The 15122-nt window shown below is 53.7% G+C and overlaps 4 protein-coding genes across 4 annotated transcripts; 3 read left to right on the top strand and 1 right to left on the bottom strand.

The window, feature by feature from the left end:
- Positions 1 to 272: 272 nt before the first annotated feature.
- G6M90_00g009460 (uncharacterized protein) lies at positions 273 to 3723 on the bottom strand (the record flags this gene model as incomplete). Its single annotated transcript, XM_066129669.1, has 2 exons — positions 273 to 1539; positions 1601 to 3723. The coding sequence occupies 2 exons, from the start codon at positions 3721 to 3723 to the stop codon at positions 273 to 275; spliced, it is 3390 nt and encodes a 1129-aa protein (XP_065985790.1).
- A 2971-nt stretch (positions 3724 to 6694) lies between these two features.
- Positions 6695 to 7223, top strand: RNF1 (Extracellular guanyl-specific ribonuclease; the record flags this gene model as incomplete). Its single annotated transcript, XM_014694083.1, has 2 exons — positions 6695 to 6953; positions 7042 to 7223. 2 exons carry the CDS (start codon positions 6695 to 6697, stop codon positions 7221 to 7223), a joined length of 441 nt encoding a protein of 146 aa, XP_014549569.1.
- Positions 7224 to 8041: 818 nt separating this feature from the next.
- G6M90_00g009440 (uncharacterized protein) lies at positions 8042 to 9081 on the top strand (the record flags this gene model as incomplete). Its single annotated transcript, XM_014694084.1, has 2 exons — positions 8042 to 8720; positions 8792 to 9081. The coding sequence occupies 2 exons, from the start codon at positions 8042 to 8044 to the stop codon at positions 9079 to 9081; spliced, it is 969 nt and encodes a 322-aa protein (XP_014549570.1).
- A 466-nt stretch (positions 9082 to 9547) lies between these two features.
- On the top strand, positions 9548 to 10129 carry G6M90_00g009430 (uncharacterized protein; the record flags this gene model as incomplete). Its single annotated transcript, XM_014694085.1, has 1 exon — positions 9548 to 10129. The coding sequence occupies one exon, from the start codon at positions 9548 to 9550 to the stop codon at positions 10127 to 10129; it is 582 nt and encodes a 193-aa protein (XP_014549571.1).
- Between the last annotated feature and the right edge of the window lie 4993 nt (positions 10130 to 15122).

The following is a 15122-nucleotide window of genomic DNA, read 5'->3' as shown; positions in this document are numbered from 1 at the left end:
GGAGGGTGTGGCGTTGAATTAATCATGATTTGAATTGAGAGGGCGGGCGTTTCCTCATCACATGTACCATAACGCGACACTAAACTGTACAATAAAGGCTGCCGGGCATGCCACATGTCCATCATCCTCCTCCTCCCTCGTCGCTTTGCTTCCTTGATGACCGGTATTCTTACATTTTGCGAATATTTCGATAAACACGTTATCCAGACGCCATCCTCTAGGTATCCCTAATTGTCGCAAGAGGAAATTAAAGCTGGAAAAAAAAAGAATGGTTACTTTTCTTCGACAGTATCAGACTCTTTCTTCCCCGCATCTGCTTCCGTCATTTCAACATCTTGATCTGGCGTTTTCTTCGTCTCTTTGGCTGGCTCTTCCGAGTTGCCAGGCTGCGTCGTTACTACGCGGTTCTCCTTGTTTCCCTCGCTGGCTGCGCGCTCTTGGTCCGGCTTGTCATTCACAACCTCTGCGGGCGCATCCGGCTGGTCCTTCTTCCTCCAGTTGCCGATGATATCGCCTCTTTGGGGCGACGCATTGCTTTCCTTGCTTTGCTCCACGTCAAGCCCATGGATGTTGCCAAAGCTAGCCGTGACCTCCTTCATTGCTTTACGCATGCGCTCTCTCCTACCTTTGCCGCGTAGCCTTGCCTGGGGCTGCGCACCGTTTTCTACCCATCGGATGCTTTTGATCATGTAGCTTATGCCATCGTGAACCGAGTGTCGGCTGCCGTATTGGCCTCCAAACTCGCGGCTAGAAATGCCAAATCGCGTAGACCCCGCGTATTTAACGAGTCGAGGTAGGATCAAAACATTGACATGCAAATCCCGGTTTGCTGGGATATCCATGGGTCCCAGTGGCGGCGGCGTAGTGATGGCGCCTTCTGATTCTCGACTCGGCAGCTCTGGGGTTGGAATCTTGGTCTTGCGCTTGCCACCCTCAGCTGTTCCCTGTTCCAGGTCCAACATGGCCGTATCAACGTCGTCTGTCCACTCGCCCTTTATCCAGCCGCCATGGATGCAAGCCGCAACTACGTCCGAATCATCAGTGTAAACGTCTGTGCCCCACAGATAGGCCCGCGCCGTGATTTCCTCGCGAGCTACAGGAGAGAGATGTATAAGCGGCACCTTGACCGTCAGTAGGCAATTCTCCTTGTCCTTGATGATATCCCAGGGAAGCGGCTTAGGATTCGACGAGAAGCCTCTGTGTGTGGGTGTGTTTGGAAGTAGTCGACCCGGCTTCAGTTCGGGTTCGTATATGAAATCTCCGAGATGATGTCTTGCGCGATTGGCGACCGAGTCCAAGACAAGCTTGGAGGCTACAACTGTTTTGGTCTTTGGTGGTATGACAGGAGGCGCAGGCTTAGTCTGGCTGGCCGGCGCGGGAGCCCCGGTCTTTTGGCCATGGTGATGATGGTGGTGGTGGTGGGACTTTTCAGTCGGCGAAGCTGTCGGTGTACTGCCTTTAAGATTCTTAAACTGAGCAGCTGCAGTCGGCGGTGATGGTACTGAATCTTGTCCGTGGTGGTGGTGATGGTGATGATGACTAAAACTATTGGTTAGCTCCGGGCGATGCTCACAGCTAAATTGGGGGGGAAGCAGCATACTGGTGGTGATGATGCTGATGCGGTTTGGCACGTTTGTTTGCTCGGCCTGCAGGCGTAAGTCTGCCAGAACTATCATCATCACGAGCATCTTCATCCTTTAACTTTCGTCTCCTTCCAGGCTTTGGGCCCTTGATATTGTCGACGACAGAGTCCACCCCGACACTCTCAATGTCTTCGCGTTTGCCACCTGCGGGATGTGAGGTTTGGCTTGGGAACGCCGTCGCGGCCGAAGATGCTACCGGGCTGGACATGCCGATACCACTGACGCCGCTTCCAATGCCGGAAAACATGCGACCAAATTCACTCTTGATGCCTGGCTCAGCCGCAGGGCCAGGCTGCTGTGGTTGTGCGCCTTGGACTGCTTGCGGGAGAGGGGACATTCGACCCTTGCGATTAATATCTTGTACTGCCAATAAATTTCGCTGTAGCCCATTCGGCCCGTGATGATCGTCACTCTCCTTACGAGGCGAATCAAAAGACGGGCCATGCGAGGTGCCATAGCCCGCAGGAGCGGGTGGTGGTGGTTCTTCACGGCGGGGAGGGCCCTGAGGCTGAGGTGGATGAGGGTGAATTTGATCCATGCGAGCTCGGTCAGCCTCGTAGGACTGTGGAGGTGGCGCTGGCGCGTTTCCAGATGGATGAGGAGGATGCGAGGTTGGCGGATACCGATCGGGGGGAGAAGCCTGATACGGCTGCCCGTGGTGAGAGTATGGTCCGGATGCAGGGGGGTACTCTGAGTGTTGAGGTCGTTGATGCTCGAGGGGCGGTCTATAATTCGGGTCTGAAGTAGTTGGTCGTCCCCACTGATCGCGGGTATCTCGGTGTTCCGGAGGACGCCCATAAGCAGACTGCCCAGGGTGAGTGTCTCGATGTCCCAACTCATGAGGAGACATATGCTGCTGCTGCTGCTGCCGGCGCGAATCGGCCCCTCCCGAATACGCTCGCTCCCTACCTTCTCTCTCACGAGCCTCAGGAACTGGCTGTCGATCTCTATCGGGGTGGAACCGTTCATCGTAAGGATATGGCCTTAGACCTGGCCGTTCAGGATTAAACTCCATGGCTGGGGGCGGCCGGCTATCGTCTCGTCTTGCATAAGGGTCATCTGATCGGCCCACCTCCAATGGCCGCGGCGGCATACCACCATACGGCGGCGGCGGTTTGTTTTGAGTCGGTGGCGGACCGGCAGACATCCTCCCTGGCTCTCGCGAAATATCGGCGGGTGCAGACGGGTGACGCTGGTGATAGCCCTGGGGTGTACCGTATCGTTGTAGGTCGGGTGTAGTCGCAAAGGGGCCATGAGGTGACGGTGCAGCACTGGCTCGGGGATCGTATGGTCGTGGATGGTCAGGGGTCTGAGGTCGGCGAAATGGGGGATATTCGGATGACGCAGAAGGCAACCTTGGCGAAGCTTGCATGGCAGGCCCATATCCCGGTCCTGATGATGGCGGAGGACCGTGAGATGAGTAGTGTGGCGGAGGTTGTGAATCACGGGAAGCTGGAGGCGGTCCGCCAAGCATAGAAGATATCGACATGGAGCTACTTCCAGCGCCGCCACCCGACCTGGAGAGCGAGCTCAAGGCCGGCAGCTCCCTTCCAGACGGGAACGAAGTTGATGGCCCAGCAGAAAGAGAAGGCGGTCGAGTCGGCATCGGGCCGTAGCTCACGGAGCTCTGCGACTGCTGGTGATGATGATGATGCGGCGGCGGCGGCTGGCCCCCCTGCTGGCCCTGCGAGGGCGAGGTTGGCGGAGGAGGCATTACGCGACTGTGCTCCCTGGCAGACGGGAGCGAAGGGAGCGACGAAGCACTCTGCGCGCGCGAGTGTGAATGCGACTGCGACTGCGAATGGTTGTGGCCAAGCTCCGGAGCTGGCAAGCTGGCGCGGCCGGCCGGCGGGTAGTACGGGGTGTCTGAGGCCCGACGAGGGTCGGCGGCATACGCGGAGACGGGTGCAAAGGTGTGCGTCGCGAAGGGGTGGTGATGGGCCGAGTGCAGAGGAGGCGGCACGACGATCGAGGCGGGAGGAAAAGGAGAGGCGCTGTTGGAGCCTGCATTCGAGATGGAGTTGGAGTTGGCGTTGTTGGACCGTGGCACGGGAGCAGGCTGGCGGTGTCTTGGATCCATGGTCGTGCCGAGTTTTTAGCTCGAAAAACCCGACCTGTCCGGTGGGGCACGGCGGCAGCCTCCACCTTCACAGCCAATGATCTGGCGAGACAGGGGTGCGAGCTAAGAAAAAAACGGGTCAGAAGAGGCGACGGGAAAGCTGCTGATGGTCCCCGGATTCAAGGGACATGGACACACGCACCAGCGCCTGACCGACGAGACCGGCTGGTCAGAGGCGTCCTGTCCTGTCAGAGTCGGCGCATCGCACCTGGGGACCCAGCGCTCGCGTAGGACGTCGAGAGATGTCGATGTTTCTGCTTCTTCTGGGCTGGCCCTCTTTCCGTGATCGCAGGCTCACAGGCCGCCGCGGGAGCTGCTGCTCTGACGCTGAACGAGTCGCAACTTCGAGCCAGGCAGCCGATGCCTCCTGACTCCTGAGAATCAAGCCTGGTGGCGGCGATGGCGGAAGTGATGAGGAGGTGAGAGAGGTGAGAGTGGGAGAGAGGGAACTCAAGAGGGTGCCAGCGAGGAAGGCCGTTGTTGAGGAAATTTGCGGTCGGTTGCACGCATGAGACGCCGCAAAGCCCACATGCGGCACAGATGGAGACTCGCGATGTGACGAGCGGCTTCCTAAGGACTGGGATGTGGCGCCCAAAGCCAAGGACAGCAAAGCACTTGAGACCACCAACTTTAGAACATGTTGCGGTCGCCGAGCTGGGTGTCTGAGGAGACAGCCTAGGCCACCTCGGAGCGCCCGCTGGGAGAACAGTAGTACTACATTCAATGACAGGACAATAATCATACAATGCAGAGCACTGGCCGGGCCCTCGTGCTATTGTCAAGGAAGGGAAAAGTGCTCTGTCGAGTTGACCGAGTTGCCAAGGCTGTGGCACAATCTGGAGTCAGATGCCACCGGCAGCTGAGGATAGAGATGAACCCCAGACAGTCGCGAGATTGTGGTGGTGGTGGCCGGGTTGGGACGAAGGCTATTTACCACAATGCTATTGGATCATCGTTTCTGCTCGATCTCATACTTGACAAGTCGGGTAAACAAGCAACGTCCCGCGCGTCACTGATTGAGGCAATGTGCCAATTCTGAAGACTTGGGCGAACAGAGGGGTCTTGAGGGCTGGATGCTAAATAAGTATATGTATTTCACTATGCCATACCGGCAGGCCAAAGGAAAATCACCTACTAGTACCTCACAAACGCCAGTGAGCCAAGCTTGCCTTTTCGTTCTCGATCCACCCAGGGTCTTCCGCAACTCAAGGAACGTATGTATGTATGTAGGTATCGGGGCCCAGCGTTTCCATTACGGACCATGCTTGTCCTTCATTTTCATCCGCGGTTGTGACGTATCCACCAAGCATCGCGACATGACAATTCTGGCGCGAGCGACAGCAAGGAGCGATTGGGAAAATACCACATGCTTGCGCCGGGCGACCACAGCAAACACGGGCCTCTCCATCTCCAAGCTGCAGCCACCCGGGTTGAGCGTTGGGAGTTGTTGGCGGCAGTTCTCGTGTGACACCCTCAGGAACGACGGTTTCGGGTTGCAGATCGACGGTTACACTAGGGAAATGATTGGTTGACAGATGGCCAGCAAAGACCACAGAAGGGAACAGCTCGAGCTGATGCAGGAAGCTAGACTGCCGGCATCATCGGCTCCAGAGCAGTGCGGCGAAGCTCGCGGGGAAGGTCAATATTGACTTTGGCGATGTTGACCATGATGCCTCGAGGTTCCAGAGCTGTCAGTGTGTTCTGCCTTTGATGTACCGAAACTCTGCGTTACGCTTGCTGCAGCTTGCTGCATTTTGAGTCCGACAAGCCTTCACACGAGTCGCATTCCGGAACTGTGACGAATAACTGCTCACCGTTAGTATATTATGCACTCAAGTTGTCAACATGCATGCATGGCCTTGGGCCTGTGTTTCTGCCATGCACCAACCTGCAACCACTAACGCCGTACACAAATGCGCATCACAAATGATGACTGCCATTCTCCCACCACGAATAACGCAACAGCATGTCTGGAAAGTGGCATCCATCGCCTAAAAGGACCCTGCCATCCGCAAAGTTCAACAGCCACACACACATCTCCCGCTCCAGATGGATCGATGGTGCGGATCTCGAGCCCGGGTGCAGCAGGTTCAAGGTTCACCACGTCCAAGGTCTGGTCCATTGTCCAATGCCCAATGCCCAACGCCAACTGGTAGCCCCTCACGCCCGGCTCCTACTCGTCAACTGCATGTGGTACTAGTTCCACGACGAAGGAGCAACCGAACACCGGATCACATGATTGATGCCTTTGAGAACATTGACAGTGCAACAACACTACTTTGCAGATTCACATGTAAACTGGGACGACCACGCATTTCATGTATCATGTGTGAGAGAAATCTTGTTTCTTGCCTGTTTGGCCAACGTGCGAATATCTCTAGCAATGTCCGTGGTGGATTTTTCCTTCCCTTTCCTTCCTTTCACGCTCCGCATCCTTGAACCGAACCAGCCCTACCACGAGTAGTTGTCGACACCATCGCGCTTCTCATGTCGATCAAAGGGCACATCCCGGCAAGGTACCGGGGCCAAGCCAAGAGTGAAAATGCCCCATTCATCGGTTAGGGCGGACCGAAAGGGTACATACATGATGCCGAAACCGCCAACCATTTTGCATCTTTTGTTCGGTGGATCAAAGGAGGCGCCGCTGGTGGCTGCGCCTAATCTGTGGGCTTAATCTTGTTCCTGGGCCATTCAATGCTCAAGGTCGTCGCTGGTTTCAGCTGCAACGTCAATGGACACAGCCCGTCATCAGAGATGGTCCAGCCAACGAAAAGAAACTAGTGACGTAAATTGGGCTGCCTCTTCCGAAATTCAATTGCACCAAACTTGACTTCTCTTATGATACATTTTATGCCATCGATCATCACATCACACTCTGGACCCGAACTTCGATTCCCATCCACCCTGACGAAACAGCACTGTGTGTCCCAAGATGAGACTCTCTTTCACCTTTTTCCTATCACTTATTGCCTTGGCCGTGTGCGATACGTTCTCCTGCGGCGACACGGTGTACAGCTCTAAAAAGCTCACCACAGCGACCGGGGAAGCATGCTCTTTGTTGAAGAAAGGCCGCTCAGTTGGAAGAAATAAATATCCGCACGAGTACAGGAACCTCGAGAAGATTAAACTCACCGGCAGCGGGCCTTACTACGAATTTCCCGTTTTCGCAAACGGTGAAGTATACGATGGCGGTGAGTATTTGCATTTCCCACCAGTTTCCAACCCCACCCATCCTATGGAGGGCCATGGCGATAACTATATTTGGCTAACAGCACCCAGGTTCTCCTGGACCCGATCGAGTCATTATTACCAAGGATTGCAAGCAAGCAGGCGTCATCACTCACAAGGGGGCCAGTGGAAATAGCTTTGTCACTTGCTCACCTACTTCTGTTGGTACCTTGAACAGCCAGTCCGTCTTTGCTCTCTGTTTCGCCATGATGCTTCACGCAGTCTTTGCCTGAAAAAACTACTCGGAACGTGCGTCATTGTTACTACGGGCCTGTACAATGTGGCGAGAAAATGCGTGGTGTATGCTGAGCACCAGCACTGGCGCGAGGAACATGGACACGAATGTTATCGAATCTGGTTTGGGGGAGTCGGAGGCACAGTTGGGTACGATGGGGGTTCCTGAATGAGTTGGCTTGGTGTTTGCTAATCTCGGGAGTAACAAGAAACTGTTCAAACCACTCCATATTTGTAAATAAGCTGACAAAAAGCCTATTGTAAATGTCTGTATAGTGGTAATATGATGACGAGCAAACACGGTTCATAAGACCTCATGATTGAATATAGGATCCAGCGTAATATGAGACTGAAACATGGTTGAAGCGACACAGATGCCGGCCACAATCCCCAGGCCTGCCAGATGTACGTTGAAACACTGCACGATGCGACTGTGCGAATGGCAATCACAATATCCATGAACAGTGAGTGGTCTACAGGATCAGGGTCTTTTATTCGTATCAAAAGGTCGGGGTATGTGCCGGGCCAAGTCACCATTTCTGTGGAAACCGGGAATGTGCAACGTAGGCACACAGTTGACTCATTGTATCGTATTATGATGCAGACAGCTTCTTGCAATTACATCTACCTACCTAGTATCTAATCTATCTTTCATTATGCAAAAGTGTTCTCGCTGTCAGCCGCTCGACTGCAGTTGACAGTAAACAGCCACTTGGAAACTCAAATCTCGCCAAACCTTTTCCACGCATTGCGTGTTGCAGCACTACATCTTTCCTCCGGTGGTTGCATTTTCTGTTCCGCAACGTGCGACAGAGACATGGCGAAGACTATATGGGATTACATTCGCGAGGCCTGCGAGCAGTGCAACATCAGCATTCCAAGTGACGGGCTCCCCTTCACTAACAACCAAGATGTAAAATCTTCCATCATTGACGCTGAAGGCAGAAACCGAGTTATGTTATTTCCGGGCGCATTTAATCCCGCCCACGAGGGCCATTTGCAACTTCTGCAAAGCGTTCTCAACGACATGAAGAAGCATCTCGACATTAGGGGAGTCGTCATCTTCCCCCACGATGACGAACAAATTCGCGACAAGACAAGGGAAGAGCCAGCGGACCTCGGTTTAGACAAATCCAAGCGCTCGGCGCTTTGGCGAAATGCTGCTGGGTTCCCTGCAGACAACGCATGGATATTCACAGAGTCGCGCTCGGCCCTAACAAGATTCCAGAAACAATTGCAGGGTAATCTGAGAAAAGAGAATGTCAACCTGACGTTTTTACTTTTAGTCGGCTCAGACTGGATAAGCACTCGGGCAGTTTACGATCCCGGCCAGTGGAATTGCAGCGAGACGATTACCTCGGACGTGTCTCGGCCTGTGGATTTCCGGTGCGAGTATACGCTTCGACAGATACCGGGCTGCTTCGATTGGGTTCAAATGGTTTTTGCCGAGTCGACGACTTATTTTCCGTGGGATTCTTTTCAAACACCATACGGGCGTAAGTTGTGTGGCTTTCTGCTTTCGTGGGCGAGCGAAAATGAGCGAGCGCTGGCTGACTTGTCGTTCAAGCTCACATGGTGGAAGGCGTCAGCCTATGGTCGACATCGACAGTCAGCCCACCGATTCGGCGATACTACCTGGTGCCTTGCCTGCGTGCATGTTCTCTCGGTACGCCGTGTCCAAGCTCTACGAGTATCCGTCAAAGGATATTCGAGGCCTGTGCCGAACGCCTCCCCATTGATGAGGCTGTTTTGGCAACGGCTTTGTCACCAGATATTCTGCTGGGATATATTCGGGGAAATGTGCCATCTTTTGATGGAGAAGAGGCGAGGGGTGAGGAGTCTCAGAGCGTGTTGTGAAGAAGGGTTCTTATGCGAAGTTGCTGATATGGTTGTTGCTGGGCTGAGCTGGTAGAACAAATTGCCTGCCCAAGTTTCTCGTGGGTAACGGCACAGAGTTTAGCAGAGGCAAACTCAAGTAATAAATAATTGATTTCATCATCGTTTTTTCCACCGTCGCGGGCCGTGGCGAGCGAGCGTTGTCAACTTGTCATTGATTTTCTTGGCCAAATATCAGCGTACCCTATAGGTGCTTTGTCCAAGTCGAGCGTTTTCAATTTTGCAGCCCTGGAGCCCAGATCCTCCGTCCATGTCGGCACTTGCATCGCGTCTCCGCAGGAATCTCACCACTCAAGTGCCGTCTCCCCCTTTTCCTTCGTAAATACATAGGTCAACGGTAGAGTCAGATTTTCTCTCCATTAGCACCACCTTCCACGGCCATTGCGACCGCCAATCAAGGCAGCAATCCTCATCACGACAAGACACAATGGGATCGAGCGATATACCACCGCCCACAGCGCCAGGCTGGCTCATCCCGGCATCGTCAGCCCTCCTCAGCGCCGGCGTCGTCTTCTGGCTCATCTGCTACGTTCTCATGACTAAACGCTCCCTCAGCACTCGCGATACGCCCATCCCGCTCCTCGCTCTGGGGATCAACCTCTCATGGGAGCTCGTGTACGCCTTCTACGTGACGGAGGAGTGGCTCGAATTCGCCGGGTTCGTCATGTGGCTCGCCCTCGACATGCCTGTGCTGTACACCACCCTCAGGTACGGACGCAGGTCGAATGCCGCCTCGCCACTGGTCGCCCGCCATGTGCCCCTGCTGTTGGGCCTGGTCTTCGCCTTTGGGCTCGTCACCAACAGCCTATTCGCGTCGTGGTGGCTCAAGGAGCCTCATCGCGGCTCAGGCCTCAAGTCCGGCAAGGTATGGAAGGGTCTCGAAGCAAGAGATACGACCGAGCTGGCATGGTGGTCTGCTGGCGTCGCACAAATGATCATGAGTGTTGGTGCACTGGGCATGCTGCTTCAGCGAGGGCATTCCGGTGGTCAGAGCTATGCGATATGGTGAGTTGGCCGCCTCTCACTTTTCTGCATCTGCATCGCCCTTGTCGGTGTTGGTGATGCCATGGAATAGTCCGTCTCGTTTGTCGCTTTCTCTTTTCTTGCCATCGTTTCTTATCCCAGCATATGAGAGGATAAGCTGCCATCACGTCTGTTGGGCCTTCTTCTTCTTTGTCACATTTCTTTTTTGTTTTCTGGTTCAGGCCATTTTAGACGAAGGTGACCCCATAAGCTGAACAATATCGACGACCAACACACAACTCTCTCCTCCCCTCCCCACCGGCGGGCCATACAAGTTGGCCGATATTCGTAGGGCTGTCCTATCACACCGTCCTTGGCCGGTGCTTCCTGTTTCTCCCGGAGAATTAGTCTGCTTTTGCTCACTTTTCGGGCCGATGAAATTGCCTCTGTACCACGCGAGACGCAGCACTCAACATTAGAGTCATAGCTTGTGATATTTCTTACAGTGAGTGAATTTGCTGGCTGACTCGGCTCCTTGGCCTTCTAATAGGTTCACCCGGTTTCTCGGGACGCAGCTTGGTCTTCCTGGGACGTGCGTACTTCTATGGTGGTTCTGGCCCGAAGCACACGGGTTCGTATTTCACCCCATCTCTGTAATCATTGTTGGGACCTCTTTGCTTTGCGACTTGGCCTATCCCTTTCTTCTGGCACATGTCAGGGCGACGGAGAGGGTTCTTCCTGACGGGACAATCGTGGCGGGTGATTCTGATATCAAGCACTGGAAGAGTCAGTAAAACAGTGGCCGGCTTTTACAGAAATAGAGCGAATAGGATTCAGACATACATACATAGATTAGATTCCTACCCTCAACGCACACAGCCCAGGCTTCGATCACTAGGCGCAGTTCTGATCTGCAGCCACCACCGGATGCCAGATTCCCCGCCTTGTCATCGTCGCCCGACAAGACCAACTTCCTCTCAACGGCAGCTCGAGCCCTAATGTGGTCTTTTCCATCCACCGCGGCTGTGCCCATCTCCGCTAGCCCTGTCCGTTTGCAGCCGTTGGAGCCGCTATATCCATTCCATTGTACTCCGTATGCCCGGGGTTTCCCCCCGACCTGCATAAGATCGACTCAAACCAGGCAAGGCAATTTGTCAGTTAACGATTCGAGCAGGTTCACCTTGATGGCCCGGTAGCCGAGACGCCACCTTTGTTGGTTGACGGCGTGAACCTGCCCTGTTCACCAAGGCTGCCTGCCCATTCTGAAATTGTCTGACTCATTTAGCAACTTTTGCCAAGTTGTTGTACGGAGTAGCCCTTCGTAATACTCCGTGCTCTAACTAACAGGGGGGAACGCATTGCAGAGCCAGAGTGTCGGTATATTAAAGGCGCACAAGCACCAATGGGAAAGGGGTTTAAAACAAATTGTTATACTAACCAACAAAACGAAAAAGGCATGAGCACTGTCTGGGGACGCTGGGACTGCATCGAATGTCAAGAAGACGCAAAGATGCATAAGCGCCGCATGACTAGGTGGAGATGTCACTGGTGTCTTTTTCGGTATCAACAAAGCCTCATGCATTGGAAGCGTGTGGGGGTCAATTCGTCTAATGTTTCTCAATCAACGCATTACAGCTACACCCCCGTTGCAGAAAGCGTGTACGGAATGACAAGTCACTACCGCGTCCAACAAGCTGTTGCAATCTGCCCGTCAGAATATTCTCGAGCACCTAGCTCTCATAGGCGTGCGGCCAAACGGCTAGACGGGGCGCATCACCGTCCACTACCGCTCCTGATGTAGTCGTCGACGAGGGAGCAAGAGACCAAAAAATTATCCCCAGTGTAATAGTCTTTTCTTCTAGAGATGCCTCACCATGACACCTCGTTTTGTTGCAAAAAAAAAAAAAAAAAAAAGCCATCGTGGTTCTTGGCAACGTCGACAGACTTGTTCCCAGAATGGGGTTGTATTGGACAAAAAGTCACCTGACAACCGTCTCATGCGAGGACCCTAGTCTCAGGTTCTCGACGTACCTGTACTTGTGCCCTCAAATCCAGGGTCACAAATGCACACCCCCCAATTTGCCTTGAAGTTTGTCTACCATTACTACTAGTATTCCTAACGTGTGTCCCACTAGAAGACTGACGTGCGGAGCAACAGAATTGTCTCTTCAGCAATTTCAATTGGTTCGTTGCGGTAGCTCAACTCGAGGGTGATTCAGGCACCATCGGCTGGCACTCATCGGTAGGGTGTCGTTACATGTCCGTGACAAATTATCCAGACATCTAATTTCAAGTCCGAATGGAGGGGAACTAGCTCACGTCAGATAGCGGACAAGATGGCAAGCAACCGTTGGCGAACATTTTGATGCCTCCTAGGGTCGAGGTTGGCATCATTGATGCACTAGAAGCGAGCAATGCCTCTCGAGGCAGACAGCAGGGCCCTGCAGCGTGCGGGTTGCAAATGGCGCATAACCCGACCCCGGCATTCGCTTGGAAGCGTCCATGAGTGCCAAAGCTGCAGGCGTCAACGCCGTAAGGAAGAACCGCCAAGACGCCAGCGTCTGGGGGTGCGAAATTTGTTGTCAGAGAAGGCTTCGACTACTCCGTACATGGTAGGCAACGCTGTGCCTACCAGACACTAGGTTCGCGGCATGGTACATTGCAGAGAGTGGATGATAGGCCCGTCAAACGAAATAAGGTTCGTTCATGCATGGGACTTGAAGCATCAACCTGTCCTTCACCAGCTAACGCACGAGGAGTTGGGGGGCAGGACGATCATCAACGCAAGGACGCTTGGAAGCACAGAGCACGTTGGACTAATGCACGCTGGGCCAACGACTTCACACCAAGTCTGGCGATTTGTTGCATGATGATGATGGCGGGCACGCTGGGCGCCAACCGCAAGTCATGGGGACGATGGATGGACAGACAGGGCAAGCAAGGAATTGACAGGGCTTGGGATTTCCAGCAAGCAACAGGGCAGTCACATTCGGCGGGCGTGGGCTAATCTAAGAATAGTGCACCAGACACGTCTCTACACCAAACTGTCGACAACGGAGTAAGGCAGCCTATTGGCAAGGCTTCAAGGCTGTTGTTGTACAAATCTTGTACTACATCAATTTGGCAAGCCGTCAGACACCGGGCAATTGGACATGGTGGAAGAGAGGACGCCGAAAGAGAGTCACCAACACACCTATCTAGGCAGTTACTTGCCTGGAAAAGCAGTCGACCTTTTCCGCCTTCACTTCTTTCCCTCTGTCTCTCTCAACCATTGCGGCCGGCCACCCGCTGCGCATCTCCAAGTCTGGCGCAAAACTGCGCTCACTGATGCGTCACTCACACCAAAGCTGGACAGATTCTTCTCCCTCTTAATTTTTTTTGGACATGGACACGCTCAGACCCTGATTCCTGCTCAACGGTCACGCATTAGTCCAAAGTATAAATGGCACCAGTACTACGACCAAAAGGCAGAAGCGGACGGGCGGAACCCGCGCCGCTGCCGGGCTGCAGCAAGGGCCGGTAATGGGGTAGGATTGGGCCGGCAGATTTGCTGCTGGTGAATCTTGGCAGACAAGGCAGTTGACTTCGTGATGGGCGTTTCAAGTGCAATACGCACTAAAATACGCAATGACGTGCTTTTTCTTTCATGGGAAAAGGGGGGGGGGGGGGACCCGGCGAGCAGCGATTTGCATGTTTTGACCGGATTTACCCCTCCCAACTCTGTATAATGTATGTACATCCGGAGAAAAGTTTTGCATGGCCAAGTGCTGGGATATAAGCCCGAACCCATATGACAAATGTACCCGAACTGAACGCGGTGAACAATTCGGAACATCGGCTTATCATCGGAACTGACTTTTCCTGCTCCGACTGTTGGAGGGAAGACGGTTGTGGTGTTCCGAATCCGCCGTTTTCCACAACCCGGCCATTTGCCTCACGAAAGACTACGCAACTCTGTAGAAAGCTCTACCCTTTTCTGCGAAGACGCGCAATGTCAAGATGGAAATTGGACCACATTCGGCGTCTCCAAGCCCCGATTTGGCGATTTGGCGATTTGGCTCGGTACGGATCCACCCAAAACTGGACATGGGAAGAAAGTTCACGATGGCGTTCATGGCAAGGCACGGCACGAGCAAAAAAACGCCTCTTCTTTAATGAAGTGCCCCAATATTACCCGCCTCCCCCCCTTTTATTTTGAAACCTCACACCCTCGGCACACAAATAAAAGATTTCAAAACATTCACATCATGGCTCTTTCTTCGCCTGGCGCCCGACAGAGAGGGAGAAGCAAAACAAAGCCGCAACAGCGGGAAAGGGTCTCGGCAATGCCGGGCTGCTTTGGGCGCCCGCGATGCCCGACGTGTTTCTCAATACTCGGGAACTACCAGGCTGTTTCTGAAAAAGGATAGGCGTGCACGGCCAGAGGCTCTTCAAAACACCCAGCACGCCGTACGTAGATGCCGACAGGGATGGTTTCCTCCCGGTGTGTCAAGGTGGAGGAGAATGGGGTGTATTCCGGCCACCTGGAGATGGTATCTTTTTTTTTTTTTTTTTAGAAAAGAAAAAGACCAAGAACAAGAACAAGAAAAAGAAAGAAAGACTGTGCACAAAGACAAGTCTTTGATTCTGCACCGTAAACACCTGGTCGAGGTGCAGCTGCAGTCTCGTGGATGGATGCGGCCCTGCATGCGCGACAGAGGGACGAGTGGATATTGTTTGCGCGCAGCCTCATCGATATCGACATGGTATGAATATACCGCGCGGCGAAACATTGAACAGCTGGGAAAGCCGAACGAAGAAGCCGGCTGCGGCGTGTTCTCATCTGTGTGCATGTATTCGAGATGCATTGCCCAAAAGACAACTCGCATCTCAACATGCCCACCGACCGAGGTTGTTTTTTTGCTCACCGAGATTTCACCCCAAGACCTCCCGAGGAATGGATGCTCGGAGTGAGACTGCGTCATTCAGTCGCTTCGTACGTGCCCGGCTAAATATAAGTCTTGAAGAGCGAAGCCAACCAGATCGGCGGGACACTGGAA

The sequence above is a fragment of the Metarhizium brunneum genome, chromosome 1 (genome assembly GCF_013426205.1).
Source record: "Metarhizium brunneum chromosome 1, complete sequence".
Lineage (NCBI taxonomy): Eukaryota > Fungi > Ascomycota > Sordariomycetes > Hypocreales > Clavicipitaceae > Metarhizium > Metarhizium brunneum.
Note: the sequence above shows the minus strand (reverse complement) of the source record. Positions and strands in the feature narration are given on the sequence as shown.